The sequence below is a fragment of the Bos indicus x Bos taurus genome, chromosome 14 (genome assembly GCF_003369695.1).
Source record: "Bos indicus x Bos taurus breed Angus x Brahman F1 hybrid chromosome 14, Bos_hybrid_MaternalHap_v2.0, whole genome shotgun sequence".
Taxonomy (NCBI): domain Eukaryota; kingdom Metazoa; phylum Chordata; class Mammalia; order Artiodactyla; family Bovidae; genus Bos; species Bos indicus x Bos taurus.
In genome coordinates this window covers 51,405,263-51,420,139 of record NC_040089.1, presented here as the reverse complement: position 1 = coordinate 51,420,139, position 14,877 = coordinate 51,405,263, and the positions used below count along the sequence as shown (strand labels likewise).

General features: G+C 36.2%; 1 protein-coding gene across 2 annotated transcripts in view; it reads right to left on the bottom strand.

Annotated features, from left to right (window-relative positions):
• CSMD3 (CUB and Sushi multiple domains 3) overlaps positions 1–14,877 on the bottom strand; it is a 1,467,857-nt gene that overhangs the window by 1,142,279 nt on the left and 310,701 nt on the right. For both annotated transcript variants that reach the window (XM_027561290.1, XM_027561291.1), the window contains exon 4: positions 1,004–1,198. In XM_027561290.1, coding sequence (XP_027417091.1) covers positions 1,004–1,198 — 195 coding nt within the window. The remainder of the gene's footprint in view (positions 1–1,003; positions 1,199–14,877) is intronic.

Below are 14,877 nucleotides of genomic sequence, written 5' to 3'. Positions count from 1 at the left end.
GAGACATCACGTTGCAGAGAAAGGTCCATATAGTCAAAGCTATGGTTTTTCCAGTAGTTATGTACAGATGTGAGAACTGGGCCATAAAGAATGCTGAACACCAAAGAATTGATGCTTTTGAATTGTGGTGCTGGAGAAGACTCTTAAGAGTCCCCTTGGACTGTGAGGAAATCAAACCAGTCCAACCTAAATGAAATCAACCCTGAATATGCATTGGAAGGACTGATGCTGAAGTTGAAGCTCCAATACTTTGGGCACCTGATGTGAAGAGCCAACTCAATGGAAAATATCCCGATGCTGGGAAAAATTGAGGGCAAAAGGAGAAGGGAGCAGCAGAGGATAAGATTATTATATAGCGTCACTGAGTCACTGAACATGAGTTTGAGCAAACTTTGGACAGTAGTGGATGATGGAAGAGCCTGGTGTGCTGCAGTCCATGGGGTCACAATTAGTCGAACAACCACAACAAAATTCATGCACAAATTCCACTAAAGTTGAATATGTCTGTCTTCTAGGTTATGTACTTTGAATCTTTGTTCTCATTAGTATATCACTATGCTTTCCCATAATACAAGTGATCCTTATCATTATTAATAATAAATTATACAGCATTCTTAATTTTACACATTCACAAGCTAATTTACCTATCAGAAATCTTTAAAAGATTAATAAATTCAGTTAATATTTCAAAATGAAAACAAAGTTATGACTGACAGTCTAAAGTTCTATGCATCATAAACTCTGTATGTTTTTCTAATATAAATATTGACACGTATACACGTATAATGTAATGCACTGTCTTATTTCACAAGTAATGTTTTCAAGTATTTTCTTTAATCTGTCATATACTGTAAGTGCTTATTTTTTTCTAAGCCTCAGATTTTATAAAAGAAACAAGCACTAAATATCTTTTGCAAATATATATCACTCATTTTTAAAATATTTTCATTATGGCAAAGCAATACTCAGTCAACATAAAGATAAGCATTATTTTTTTCTTTACCTCTACAGATAGGAACAGGAAAATCCCATGAGGCTGTATTGACTGAATTGGCTATACAGGTGAGTTGAGGGTGGCCATCGAGGATATACCCAGTTACACAGCTGTAGCGGATCTTGTCTCCAACATCAAATCTTGTACCATATAACACACCTTTGGGTGGAACTCCTGGATTTCCACAAGAGCTACTCTGCAATTCTACAGAATAGAAGGAAGAGGAGTTTACAGTTATTTTAATACATATTTTTATGTTTTAGATTTATAAAATTACATGTAGATACAGATGTCCTTTTTCCTTTTAAGAAGATTTACAAAATAATGGAAATGTTCTCTATTTCAATTACATCAACAGAGAAGTATGGAAAAGGACCAAAATTTTACTGAATAGGTATTACATGCCTATCTTCATGCTAGAAAAATTTAGATATTTGTTATTAAGTTTGTAACAATTGTTTAAATTAGGATTAATTATTCATATTTTACACCTGGGTTCTATCCTTGGGTTTAGATATTTTATATTATTTTTGTAGCAATTTTTAAAATTAATATTTATTACTCATATTTTACAATCAGGTTTTAGCCCTGAGTCAGGAAGATCGCCTGGAGAAGGAAATAGCAACCCACTCCAATATTCTTGCCTGGGAAACCCCATGGACAGAGGAGCCTGGTGGGTTATAGTCCATGGGGTCACAAAAGAGTCAGACAAAACTGAGCAACTAAACAACAAATAAATCACATTTCACAGACAATTAAAAAGAGCAATATCATTTATGTGGCTTTTTCAATGTTATATTCTACTAACATAGTAATATAAAAATCAAGTTTCATCAATACACTCTCCATTACTTTGATGCTTCTGCTGCTGCTGCTGCTAAGTCGCTTCAGTCGTGTCCGACTCTGTGCGACCCCGTAGACGACAGCCCACCAGGCTCCTCCATCCCTGGGATTCTCCAGGCAAGAATACTGGAGTGGGTTGCCATTTTCTTCTCCAATGCATGAAAGTGAAAAGTGAAAGTGAAGTCGCTCAGTCGTGCCCGACTCTTAGCGACCCCATGGACCGCAGCCTACCAGGCTCCTCCATCCATGGGATTTATCAATAAAAATATTAAGTAAAAATACCAAAATAAAAAACACTTTATAAAATGTAGTAGCAACTGTATAAAATCAACAATCATTTATGGATAATTAGTGCAGTAAACAAAGTTGAAATTTTATATTTTTACCCATAATATGCACATGGTACTTTTGAGAGTATTTCTTAAGTGAACAAAATTTTTTGTTTGTTTAATTTTTCAATGGTACTGAAAAGAAAAAAATCAGTGATGAATTTCAAATGAGGTCAATCAGTGAAAGAAGTATTGAAGATTCATAGAACTTTCCTTATATACATTAGAAATAAAGTATATACTTTCAGTTTAAAGCAATTATTTAAAGTTCTCAAGCCTAGAAATGTAAAGAACTTGACTATTATTAATTAAATATCAATGGTTTCTATAACAGGTAATTCATTAAGCTACCTTAGCATTTAATTATACATTATAAACTACTATTTGCAAAATATTTTAAGTATCTGTAACCATGGTTAATGATTTTTAATATTTCACTTTACCATTTCATAAAGGCAAATTCTATAGTTCATTTTCAGTAAAATTTAACACATTTATTTCCTGTAAATTTTCAGTCATTCTTTACAAAATATTTTTGAAATGAACAATTTATTTTGGAATAGTTAATTTTTAAGAAAATTTAGTTGATTAATAGATGAGCTGTTTGCTGCAAGAGAGGGGAGGTTAATAAGTTTTGATGAAATGAGTTAAGAATTCAATCCCTTGAATATAGTAAAGAAAAAGGAAATAATTTTAATGAAATTACCACTTGTGTTTTTAGAATAAATCTATTCCTTCCCTCTCACCCCTCAAGAAATAATTGAGGTCAGGACTTCAATTATCATGAACTTTTACATCTAGGGAAAAAGGAGTTTCCAAATTATTTCACAAGAAGCTTCAGGTGTAGAAATGAAAGGAGGAAAAGAAAAAGTGTCTAAATAGTTGCTATGCTCAAATTTAACTTTTATTTACATGAACAAATAAACATTACACAGAAAAAGTACTAAAGCAAAAAGAAAACATATGAAGTGAATCACTGAATGCATAATAACACTGATTCGAGTTTTAAAGATTACCTAATCTTACCTCTTGCCTTGTGGCTGAATTATATTGAAAACAAAAGACAGATAATAATTTAGGCTGTTTCAAAATTAAGCTAAAAGAAAAAAATCCAAAATATATCTGGTTCTCCTCTTCAGGAAACTGCTGCTATTGTTTGCCCTTGTTCTTTGACCTTCATTAAAAATAACCTACCCATCATCCTCTGTACATTGAGGAATTCATGAACACATTATTAAGAACTTTCACATTCAGGTTTAATAGATCCCAATTGTATAGCCATTGCTCATGGTTTCTATTTTTTGTCCCCTCCCAACCCTTTAATTTGGGACTTCTCTCTCTATGCTGTTTATGTCCATTTTAAAACGCAGAGCCAAGAAATATATGTTATTAGCTGGAAGAATTATATGCTTCCCAGATAGTGATAGTGGTAAAGAATCTGTCAATACAGGAGATGTAGTGAGACAGATGTGGTTTGATCCGGAAGATTCCCTGGAGTAGGAAATGGCAACCCACACCAGTATTCTTGCCTGGAATATATATATATTCTGTATATATATAGCATTTTTTAAAATGGTGGGCTACTCTCCAACTCTGCAACCCAATGCTATGTAGCCCATCAGGGTCCTCTGTCCATGGGATACCTATAGCGGATTCATGTTGATGTATGGCAAAACCAATACAATATTGTAAAATAATTAACCTCCAATTAAAATAAATTTATATTAAAAAATAAAAATGCTATATTCTGATTAAACATTCATGTTTTATTCTTGATTTTTCTAAATAGTGTTGCAATATGAACTTTTACATAAAAGTAGCTTTTTGTCATTACTATAAGAGTTGTAAAACTAGCTAAGATAGACTAATTTTTAAACACTGCTTCTACCAGCAATCAAGAGTTTGAATTTCAAGAGAAAACGAAGATATACATGGAGAGGTAGCTCAGTAATACACGTTGCAAAGTAATCTGATGCTGGGAGGGATTGTGGGCAGGAGGGAAAGGGGACAACAGAGGATGAGATGGCTGGATGGCATCACTGACTCGATGGACAGGGAGGCCTGGCATGCTGCGATTCATGGGGTCGCAAGGAGTCGGACACGACTGAGCAACTGAACTGAACTGAAGTGACAATTAATTTAATTAATTTATTCATCAGAAGCTCTTGAGGTTTACCATTAACAATGCTCTATGATATGTACCAGTGTAAAAAACACCGCATTCCCTGCTTTCTAAAAATCAACAGTTTGAGGAATCTAATATCCTCAGTCATTGAAACCAACTCTGAACCATATTCTGATTTAAGCATTCATTTTCACACCTTTAGTTCAGTTCAGTTGCTCAGTCATGTCAGACTCTTTGCGACCCCATGAACTGCAGCATGCCAGGCCTCCCTATCCATCACCAACTGCTGGAGTCCACCCAAACCTATGTCCATTGAGTCAGTGATGCCATCCAACCATCTCACCCTCTGTCGTCCCCTTCTCCTCCTGCCCTCAATCTTTCCCAGCATCAGGGTCTTTTCCAATGAGTCAGCTCTTCGCATTAGGTGGCCAAAATATTGGAGTTTCAGCTTCAACATCAGTCCTTTCAATGAACACCCAGGACTGATCTCCTTTAGGATGGACTGGTTGGATCTCCTTGCAGTCCAAGGGACTCTCAAGAGTCTTCTCCAACACCACAGTTCAAAAGCATCAATTCTTCAGCACTCAGCTTTCTTTATAGTCCAACTGTCATATCCATACATAAACACTGGAAAAACCATAGCTTTGACTAGACAGATCTTTGTTGGTAATGTCTCTGCTTTTTAATATGCTGTCTAGGTTGGTCATAACTTTCCTCACAAAATACCTAGCATCATATATAATTTCCCTCATTGTACAGAAAGGGAAATTGGGAATCAAGTAACTTTCAAGGCCACACAACTAGTAAGTTTTAGACTTGGGTATGTCTCTAAATTAAAAGACTTAGATCATTGCACAAGTACATGCTGTTACCCAATGAAAAGTGATGTTCATTCCACAAATGTTTATTAAGCAGTTGTCATGGGCAATGTTTGGGGGACTGTTGTTCAATCGCTCAGTTGTGTCCAGCTCTTTGTAACCCCATGGACTACAGCACACCAGGCTCCTTTGTCATTCACTATCTCCTGGAGTTTCCTCAAAATCATGTCTATTAAGTTGGTGATGCTACATAACTGCCTCATACTCTAGCACCCCCTTCTCTTAGTTTTGCAAATGACAGACATGGCTCTTCCTTCATAGAGTTAATAAATGATGCTAACCAACAAAATAAATGACTACAGAATATTAATTATAATGTAGTAATTGGGATAACCAAGACCCCATTTTGATTCCTGGGTCAGAAAGATCCCCTGGAGAAGGTTTAGGCTACCCACTCCAGTATTTCTGGGCTTCCCTGGTGGCTTAGACAATAAAGAATCCACCTGCAGTGCAGGAGACCTGCATTTGATTCTTGGGTTGGGAGGATCCCCTGGAAGAGGGGAAGGCAACCCACTCCAGTATTCTTGCCTGGAGAATCCCCATGGACAGAGAAGCATGCAGTTCTTGGGGTCACAAACAGTTGAATTGAGCAACTTAGCAGGTAGGTAGTTGGGATAAAAGAAACATACAGGCTTAAATAAAAGTATATAATTGAGAAAGTTTAATTAGTCTAGATTATGACATAAGTTTTTTTTTCTTTTTTATATTATTATGTTTTTTATTTTTATTTTTTTACAATATTGTATTGGTGTATACCCATGGTGGATGCATGTTGATGTATGACATAAGTTTTAAAAACAGGATAAAGACTTAGCTAGAGCAGGGATCCCCAACTCCTGGGCTGCAGTCTGATACCAGTCTGTTAGGAACCAGGTGTGTTCACCTCCTGAACACAGCAGGAGGTGAGCAGAGGGCTACTGAGCAAAGCTTCATCTACCACTCCCCATCGCTTGCATTACTCCCTGAACCATCTCTTCCTCCACCCCAGTCAATGGAAACTTTGTCTTTCACAAAACCAGTCTCTGGTGCCAAAATCTTTAGGGAGCTAGAGGGGGAAAAATATGAGAATTATCAAGCATATTCAAAATTTAAAGTATAAGAATCAAAGAACTCTAATAGTTATTAGATTTAAAAATATAGTGAAGATAGTTCTATGGCTGTGATAAGGTTGAAACTAAATTTGTATAAAAGTATTCCAAAAGGGTTGGCCAAAAAACAGATTTATGTAGTGAATATACTGGAGAAGGAAATGGCAATCAACTCCACATTCCTATCTGGAAAATCCTGTGAACAGAGCCTGGTGGGCCACAGTCCACGGGGTCACAAGGAGTCAGACATGACAGTGACTAAGCAGCAACAGCAGTGAATCTATATAACATGCATATGTCATGAATAGAAAAGAGAACTTCTCCATCATTAAATGTTACTGTGAGAGAGATACTATAAGTACTTCCAGAGAGAAAAACTGAGAGTAAATAATTGGAATCCCTAAATGTATATATGAGCAGAGATTTTCATATTATGTATGATATGTACAGTGTGAGTTTACTAATATATACTAATTCAATTTAATATGAAAAACTGCATTAAATAGGATCACCAAAATTAATTTTAAAAAAGAATAACAGCCAAAATAATGTATGTATACTATTTGTATTGGGGAGTATCAACTTTAAAGGGCTGTTGATAAGATTACATAAAATTATATTTATATATATATATATATATATATATATGTCATTTATATGCTGAGCGAGCACTCAGTACATGGTAGATGTTATTATTAGCTCAACAAACTGCAACTTTACTATTATTACAATCAATTTTGCATTTGAGACATCTTAATTAGGTGTGATTAAGTTATGATCTACTAAAGGTAGGGTCATGACTTCACTGTGGACAAATATGTCACTTGCCATATCAGTAAACAAAGGATGTTGCAGCCATCAAGCCATGAGCCACTGCATCCACACCCAGTTGTACACCTTTAGGCAACTGAGGATGGAGAAATAAAGGAAATTGACCCTTCGCACCTATTATGATTAAGGTAAGGTTCAAGTTAAGACCCTTTGTACCTGTTAAGGTACAAATTAAAGGAATGATTTCGTTGAGTCTACATCTTTGCATTTTTCTACACATAGAAAAGTGCTAAGTTCATTAATTTGAGATGTCTAGTTTTTTTATAATAGTAATATTTTTGTGTTCCAACTACCCATTGTTATAGGATTTTGGTTTTCTGTTTTTGAGGGTTTTTTTTTTTTTTTTTGCAAAAACTTCTATGTATAGTGGCTCTTCCCTTACCTCATCAGAACAGTCCCTCAGAGCTATCTGAGAGATTCTCTCTCTGGCTTAAGTCCTCAGTATGTATGGCAAATAAAACATAATTCTCAACTTTTAGGTTATGCATGGTTTTCAGTCAACATCATTAAATGCTAATTATTCAAGGTGTAATCTCAACTCCTGGCTTCCCCATGGCACGGCAGTAAAGGCAACTCAGGAGACACAGGTTTGATCCCTGGGTGGGGAAGTTCCCTGGAGGAGGAAATAGCAACCCACTCCAGTATTCTTGCCTAAAAAGTCCCATAGACAGAGGAACCTGGCAGTTGCAGTCCATGGGGGTCACAAAGAGTTGACCATGAATGTGCATGCAATCAAGAATCTCAACTTTCAGTAGATTTGTATAACAATATTTACAAAATGTCACTGACTCATTCATTCTTTCATCTCTTGGTTGGTATCATATCAAGCACCATACAAGGTACAGTGCTTATAGAAAGATCTTCCCTGTATTGCAGCCTAACATGATCCCAATAAGTTAAAGAATAAAACGTTAAAAAGACAATTTAAATCCTGAGAGTATATATAAAGAACTATAAAAGAACAGAATCATATTTTTCTTGGAGAAATTCAGTAAAACTGCCAAGTAATTTAGAAAAAGATGAGTGATTTATACTAACAAACACATTAAAACAAACTTGGTTCTAAAAAAATAAATCCCCATTTGCTAGGAACACATGGGTACTTGTGAAAGGCAAGATACTTAGCAAAAAATCGAGAAGAAAACCTGACCTTGAAAACTGGCATAAAAATCAAATGAAAAAATAATGGATACCATGACTATACAATTGCATAGTTGTTCAGTCAAAAAGATGAAGCATGATCCTGCTGAGATCAATTAACAATGCTTTAAAACATTGTGAAATTATATCTACTAAGGGAAGTAAAATCATGTTGTTTATACTTCTTACAGAAAATTAATCTCAGGGTTTTATTTTCCAGGTGATTAAAAATAATTTAGAAGAGTGTAACATCAAGTTTAACCACCTTAGTACCTCTCATCCTGAGACTACCAAGCACTTAACTAATATTTTTTAAAACTTTTTTTTGTAGTACAAGATGTTCTTTTATCACAGATACTGAGCCATTTCACTCACATAGGACATAAATGGTCTTTGAGAATTCATTGGAGACTCTGGTTTGACTAAACATTTTGTGAATATTTTGAATCAGTCATTCTATTTATCATGTGCCCATGGACTTTTATTTCAGTAGATATAATCAAATAGAATTTACTTCTTTACACATTTGCCTATTAACATCTTGAAACAGGGGCTCTAATTCATCTTTGTGTATCAAGAACTTGGTACACTGTGTGGTAATTTGGCAAGCAAACAAAGAATTGTTCAATCAATTGAGTTATCTCTTTTGATAGAAAAATATAAAAGATGATCATCACAGAGTTTATAAGAGTAATGTTTAGACACAAAACAGTAGATGGCAACAGGTGCAATAGAAAAGAGTAGAAGGCATATCATGAATTAAACGTGTATCATAATAAGCAAAGAAACACATTGGCACCAACTTGTATGGGTAAAATTACATAGTTGTGTCATTCAAAACTGTTTTCTTATGCAAACATATTAACTGAAAAAAGCCAGTTTCTAATCATGAGAATAAATCCTAAGCTGCTGGTCATACCACAGTTCTCAATGGGATTTTGGAGATGGAACAAACATTAGGCCACATTCCTTATTTTAGAAGTCATCCTGAAGCTTCGAAAAGTCTCAGATTTAGCAATCAAAAGGATAAATTCCCATTTTTAAAAAATTATTTTAACTTAATGAAAAGGAAGTCAAACTACTGACTCAGAAAAATAAGAAATAAGAGCAGAGGAAAGGCTAACAGAGTTTTGCCAAGACAGTGCACTGGTCATAGCAAATACTCTCCTCCAAAAACACATGAGACGACTCTACACATGGACATGACCAGACGGTTAATACAGAAATCAGATTGATTATATTTTTTGCAGCCAAAGATGGAAAACCTCTACAGAGTCAGCAAAAACAAGACCATGAGCAGACTGTGGCCCAGGTCATGAATTCCTTATTGCAAAATTCAGATTTAAATTGAAGAAAGTAGGGAAAACCACTAGACCATTCAGGTATGACCTAAATCAAATTCCTTATGATTATACAGTGGAAGGGACAAATAGAATCAAGGAAATAGATGTGATAGAAAAAGTGCCTGAAAAACTATAGAAGAGTTCATAACATTGTACAGGAGGCAGTGATCAAAACCATCCCCCCAAAATAGAAAAAGGCAAAATGGTTGTCTGAGGAAGCCTTACAAATAGTTGAGAAAGGAAGAGAAGTGAAAGACAAAGGGAAAAGGAAAGATATACCCATCTGAATGCAGAGTTCCAAAGAATAGCAAGGAGAGATAAAAAAAGGCTTCCTAAGTGAGCAATGAGAAGAAATAGAAGAAAACAATAGAATGGGAAAGACTAGAGATCTCTTCAAGAAAATTAGAGATACCAAGGGAAAATTTCATGCAAAATGAGCAAAATAAAGGACATAAACAGTATGGATCTAACAGAAGCAGAAGATATTAAGAGGTTGCAAGAATACACAAAAGAACTATACAAAAAAAAATCTTCATAACCCAGATAACCATGATGGTATGATCAATCACCTAGAGCCAGACATCCTGGAGTGCAAAGTCAAGTGGGCCTTAGAAAGCATCACTATGAACAAAGCTAGTGGAGATGATAGAATTATAGTTGAGCTATTTCAAATCCTCTAAGATGATGCTGCAAAAGTGCTGCACTCAGTATATCAGCAAATTTGGAAAACTCAGCAGTGGCCACAGGACTGGAAAAGGTCAGTTTTCATTCCAATCTTAAAGAAGTGCAATGCCAAAGAATGTTCAACTACCACACAGTCGCACTTATTTCACATGCCTGCAAGGTCATGCTCAAAATCCTCCAAGCTAGGTTTCAACAGTATGTGAACCAAGAACTTCCAGAGGTACAAGCTGGATTTAGAAAATGGCAGAGGAATCCAAATCAAATTACCAACATCCTTTGGATCATAGAAAAGCAAAGGAATTCCAGGAAAACATCTACCTGTTTCATTGACTGTGCTAATCCTTGACTGTGTGGATCACAACAAACTGGAAAATTCTTAAAGACATGGGAGTAACAGACCACCATACCTGCTTCTTGAGAAATCTGTATGCAGGTCAAAAAGCAACAGTCAGAACCAGACATGAAACAACAGACTGGTTGCAAATTGGGAAAGGAGTATATCAAGGCTGTATATTGTCATCTTGCTTATTTACTTATATGTAGAGTACATCATATGAAATGCCGAGCTGGATGAAGTACAAGCTGGAATCAAGATTGCTGGCAGAAATATCTAACATAACATCAGATATGCAGATGACACCAGCCTTATGGCAGAAAGCGAAAAGGAACTAAAGAGCCTCTTGACAAAGGTGAAAGAGTAGAGTGAAAAAGCTAGATTAAAGCTTTCATCCAAAAGCTTTTTGAATATTCAGAAAACGAAGATCATGGCATCCTGTCACATCACTTCATGGCAAATAGATGGGGAAATGATAGAAGCGGTGAAAGACTTTATTTTCTTTGACTCCAAAATCACTGTGGATTGTGACTGCAGCCATGAAATTAAGATGCTTGCTCCTTGGAAGAAAGCTATGAAAAATGTAGACAGCATATTAAAAATTACTTTTTAAATTTTTAATTCAGACATTACTTTGCTGACAAAGATCCATACAGTCAAAGCTATGTTTTTAATCAGTTGTGTTGTATGGATGTGAGAGTTGGACCATAAAGAAGGCTGAGCACTGAAGAATTGATGCTGTTGAATTGTGGCATTGGAAAAGACTCTTGAGAGTCCCTTGTACTGCACTGAGATCAAACCAGTCAATCCTAAATGAAATCAACCCTGAATATCACTGGAAAAACTGATGCTGAAGCTGAAGCTCCAACACTCTGGCCACCTGATGGGAAGAGCTGACTCACTGGAAAAGACTGTGATGCTTGGAAACATAGAAGGCAGGAGGAGAAAGGGACAACAGAGATGAGATGGTTGGATGGATCCCTGACTCAGTGGACATGAGTTTGAGCAAGCTCCAGTAGATGGTGATGGACAGGGAAGCCCTGCATGCCACAGTCCATGGGGCCGCAAAGAGTCCACATGACTGAGTGACTGAACAAGAACAAATCTGCCTAAATGAAAAATAGATTACTAGACTGATTGTAGGGGAGGGGCTGCTGCTGCTGCTAAGTCACTTCAGTCATGTCCAACTCTGTGTTACCCCATGGATGGCAGCCAACCAGGCTCCGCTGTCCCTGGGATTCTCCAGGCAAGAACACTGGAGTGGGTTGCCATTTCCTTCCCCAGTGCATGAAAATGAAAAGTGAAAGTGAAGTTGCTCAGTCCCATTCTTAGTGACCCCATGGACTGCAGCCTACCAGGCTCCTCCACCCATGGGATTTGCCAGGCAAGAGTACTGGAGTGAGGTGCCATCACCTTCTCCGGTAGGGGAGGGGAGGAGTATATAAACAGAATGTATTGGGTTGGCCAAAAGTTCATTTGGGTTTTTCATCACACTGTATGCAAAAACCCAAATGAACTTTTTGGCAAACCCAATATTTCAAGCAAGAGAAGGACAAAAGTCTATTGCCACTTTTTTTTTTTTAATTAACATAAATTTTTGGCTGGGCTGCTATTTCCAAAGGAAGTTAGTGTGAAATAGTGGAAATTTCAGTGTAAATCAAACATATAAAATTGTATGCTACCTAGGTAACATCATTCTACTTTGATACTGAGGTAGGGCCCATAGACAATAGAGATAAGTTTTGCGAGTTAGATCAAGAGTAATGGTTAAATAGAAAAATCTACTGCACAATATCAACAGACAGTAATTTAGTGGATATGTACTTTTTGTTCTGTGATTAACAGGCAATTAATGTTCTTTCAATTTCAAATATCAGTGCCCTTTTGGCAAAATAAATTTTACCACCTAAAATGAACTTATGAAGAACAGTATTTTTGTTTTGTAAACTATCATAGTTGGAATGATATGGGTGGAAAGGTCATGTAAAATGAAAAACGTTATGATTATTTAAACCTAACTACATCCTGTATTGCTACCAGAATCTTAACAAAGCCAAAGAAAATTAGAGAATGAAAATATATTAGCAGTCATCCTCACTTTAATGTTTCTAGAAATGGAATAATGCTACATCTGGCAGTGGTAGCATTTGACAGCTTGCTTCAGAAAAACAGGAAAACATGAATAGACTTTCCTCTTTATATGACAGAATTGGGACAAGTATCGTTATTAAGACTTTTTGGATAAAAGTAACTTCTTTTTTTTTTAGCAGTTTATTTATTTATTTATTTTAAATTTTATTTTATTTTTAAACTTTACATAATTGTATTAGTTTTGCCAAATATCAAAATGAATCCACCACAGGTAAAATGATGTGTCATACTGGTTAGAGATAACTTACTAGACTATATCTTTCTCAAATAGGATGAGTGATGCCATTATATTTCAGCAATTAATCAATTATCAAATAATTATTGAATCCTGAGGTATAACTATCAAAGGGCTATAAAAAACAGGTCAACATAGCTGTTGTTTAGACCTTATAACTCAATTGGAAACATAAAACATGCATAATACAATTTTCTGGCAATTAAGTAATCAAACTGATTTCATAAGCTGAAAATTTTTTAAATATATATTTATACAAAAGAAAGGATATTGTATGAAATGAGATGAGTAGGATTTTAGTTGGGGAGGACTCAAGAAAAGTCAAATAAATCACATGAATAAAGACCCAGAGATAGAAATGTACAAGATGTGATCAGGGCAATATACAAAATTAATGGCTTAAGCAGAATACCATATACATGAGAAAACCCTTCAGAAAATAATTTTAGGGTTAATAATTTTAGCTCCCCCAGAGTCAATGCTATGCTAATGCTGCCAAAAGGCCCCAAAATGAAATGACTTAAATAGACAGTAGTTATGACCCCTCTATGTGACTCTCTGACAAGTCTAGGCTAGAATGGAACAAACTGCTGTCGGTAAGCAGAGACCCAATCATTTTCTATTCTGTTGCTCTATCATTCACTTAGGCCATGAAGCTGTAGTGCCAGGCAGGTTGAACTCCACGCTACTGGGAATTTAGTCAGAGGATATTCAGAGAAATTCTCCTTCCCCTCCCTTTATTCCTGACACAACCATTTCTCTTTACTACATCTGCTCAAATTTCCAGGTTTCTGGGAAATGGATAGGTTTTTGTTTTGTTTTTCCATTAAGGTCACCTCTAGTTCCTCATGGATCTGTTAAAAGAATAAAATGAATGGTCAAATAAAACACCCCTATGTGGATAAGGGAAGAAAAGAGAATATTCCACAAACAGTGGTCATGGAAATAGACAGATCCTGTTGATCATACCCTTGAAAACCCTGCTTCTGCTCTTGAGAAGGTGCCCATTTATCCTGTCTCGTGCTGTTGCCTACCATTACCTGTCAAATAGTTCTTCCTTGTCTATATTTTCCATGGAGAAATTTGAAGTGGGTATTGGAGAATACACTATCCTTGGGGTACACATTTCATATGTCCTACAGCTGTTAATGCAGGCTTGGTGCTTGAAAATTTCCATAAGTACTGAATGAAAGTGAAAGTGTTAGTCACTCAGTCGTGTCCAACTCTTTGCAATCCCTCAGACTGTAGCCCATCAGGCTCCGCTCTCCATGGGATTTTCCAGGCAAGAATACTGGAGTTGCCAGTCCCTTCTCCAGTGGATCGTCCCACCCGAGGGATCGAACCCAAATCTCCCACACTGCAGGCAGATTCTTTACCATCTGAGCCACCAGAGAAGCCCTGAATAACCAAAGAGTTTTGCAGATGAGTTACAGGATTTATTTGGATAAAATTCCCTTTAAAAACTTAATAGGAACTGGTTTTATTTGCTTCCAGTCATTTTCATGTGCCAGTAAACACTCTCCACCCAACCCCAATTTGCTTTAACCATTCTCTTTTTGAAGCTACCTTGCATTGATTGGTCTAGTGGTTTTCCCTACTTTCTTCAATTTCAGCCTGAATTTGGCAATAAGGAGTTCATGATCTGAGCCACAGTCAGCTCCTGGTCTTGTTTTTGTTGACTGCATAGAGCTTCTCCATCTTTGGCTGCAAAGAATATAATCAATCTGATTTCAGTATTGACCATCTGGTGATGTCCATGTGTAGAGTCTTCTCTTGTGTTGTTGGAAGAGGGTATTTGCTACGACCAGTGCATTTTCTTGGCAAAACTCTATTAGTCTTTGCCCTGCTTCATTCTGTATTCCAAGGCCAAATTTCCCTGTTACTCCTGGGGTTTCTTGACTT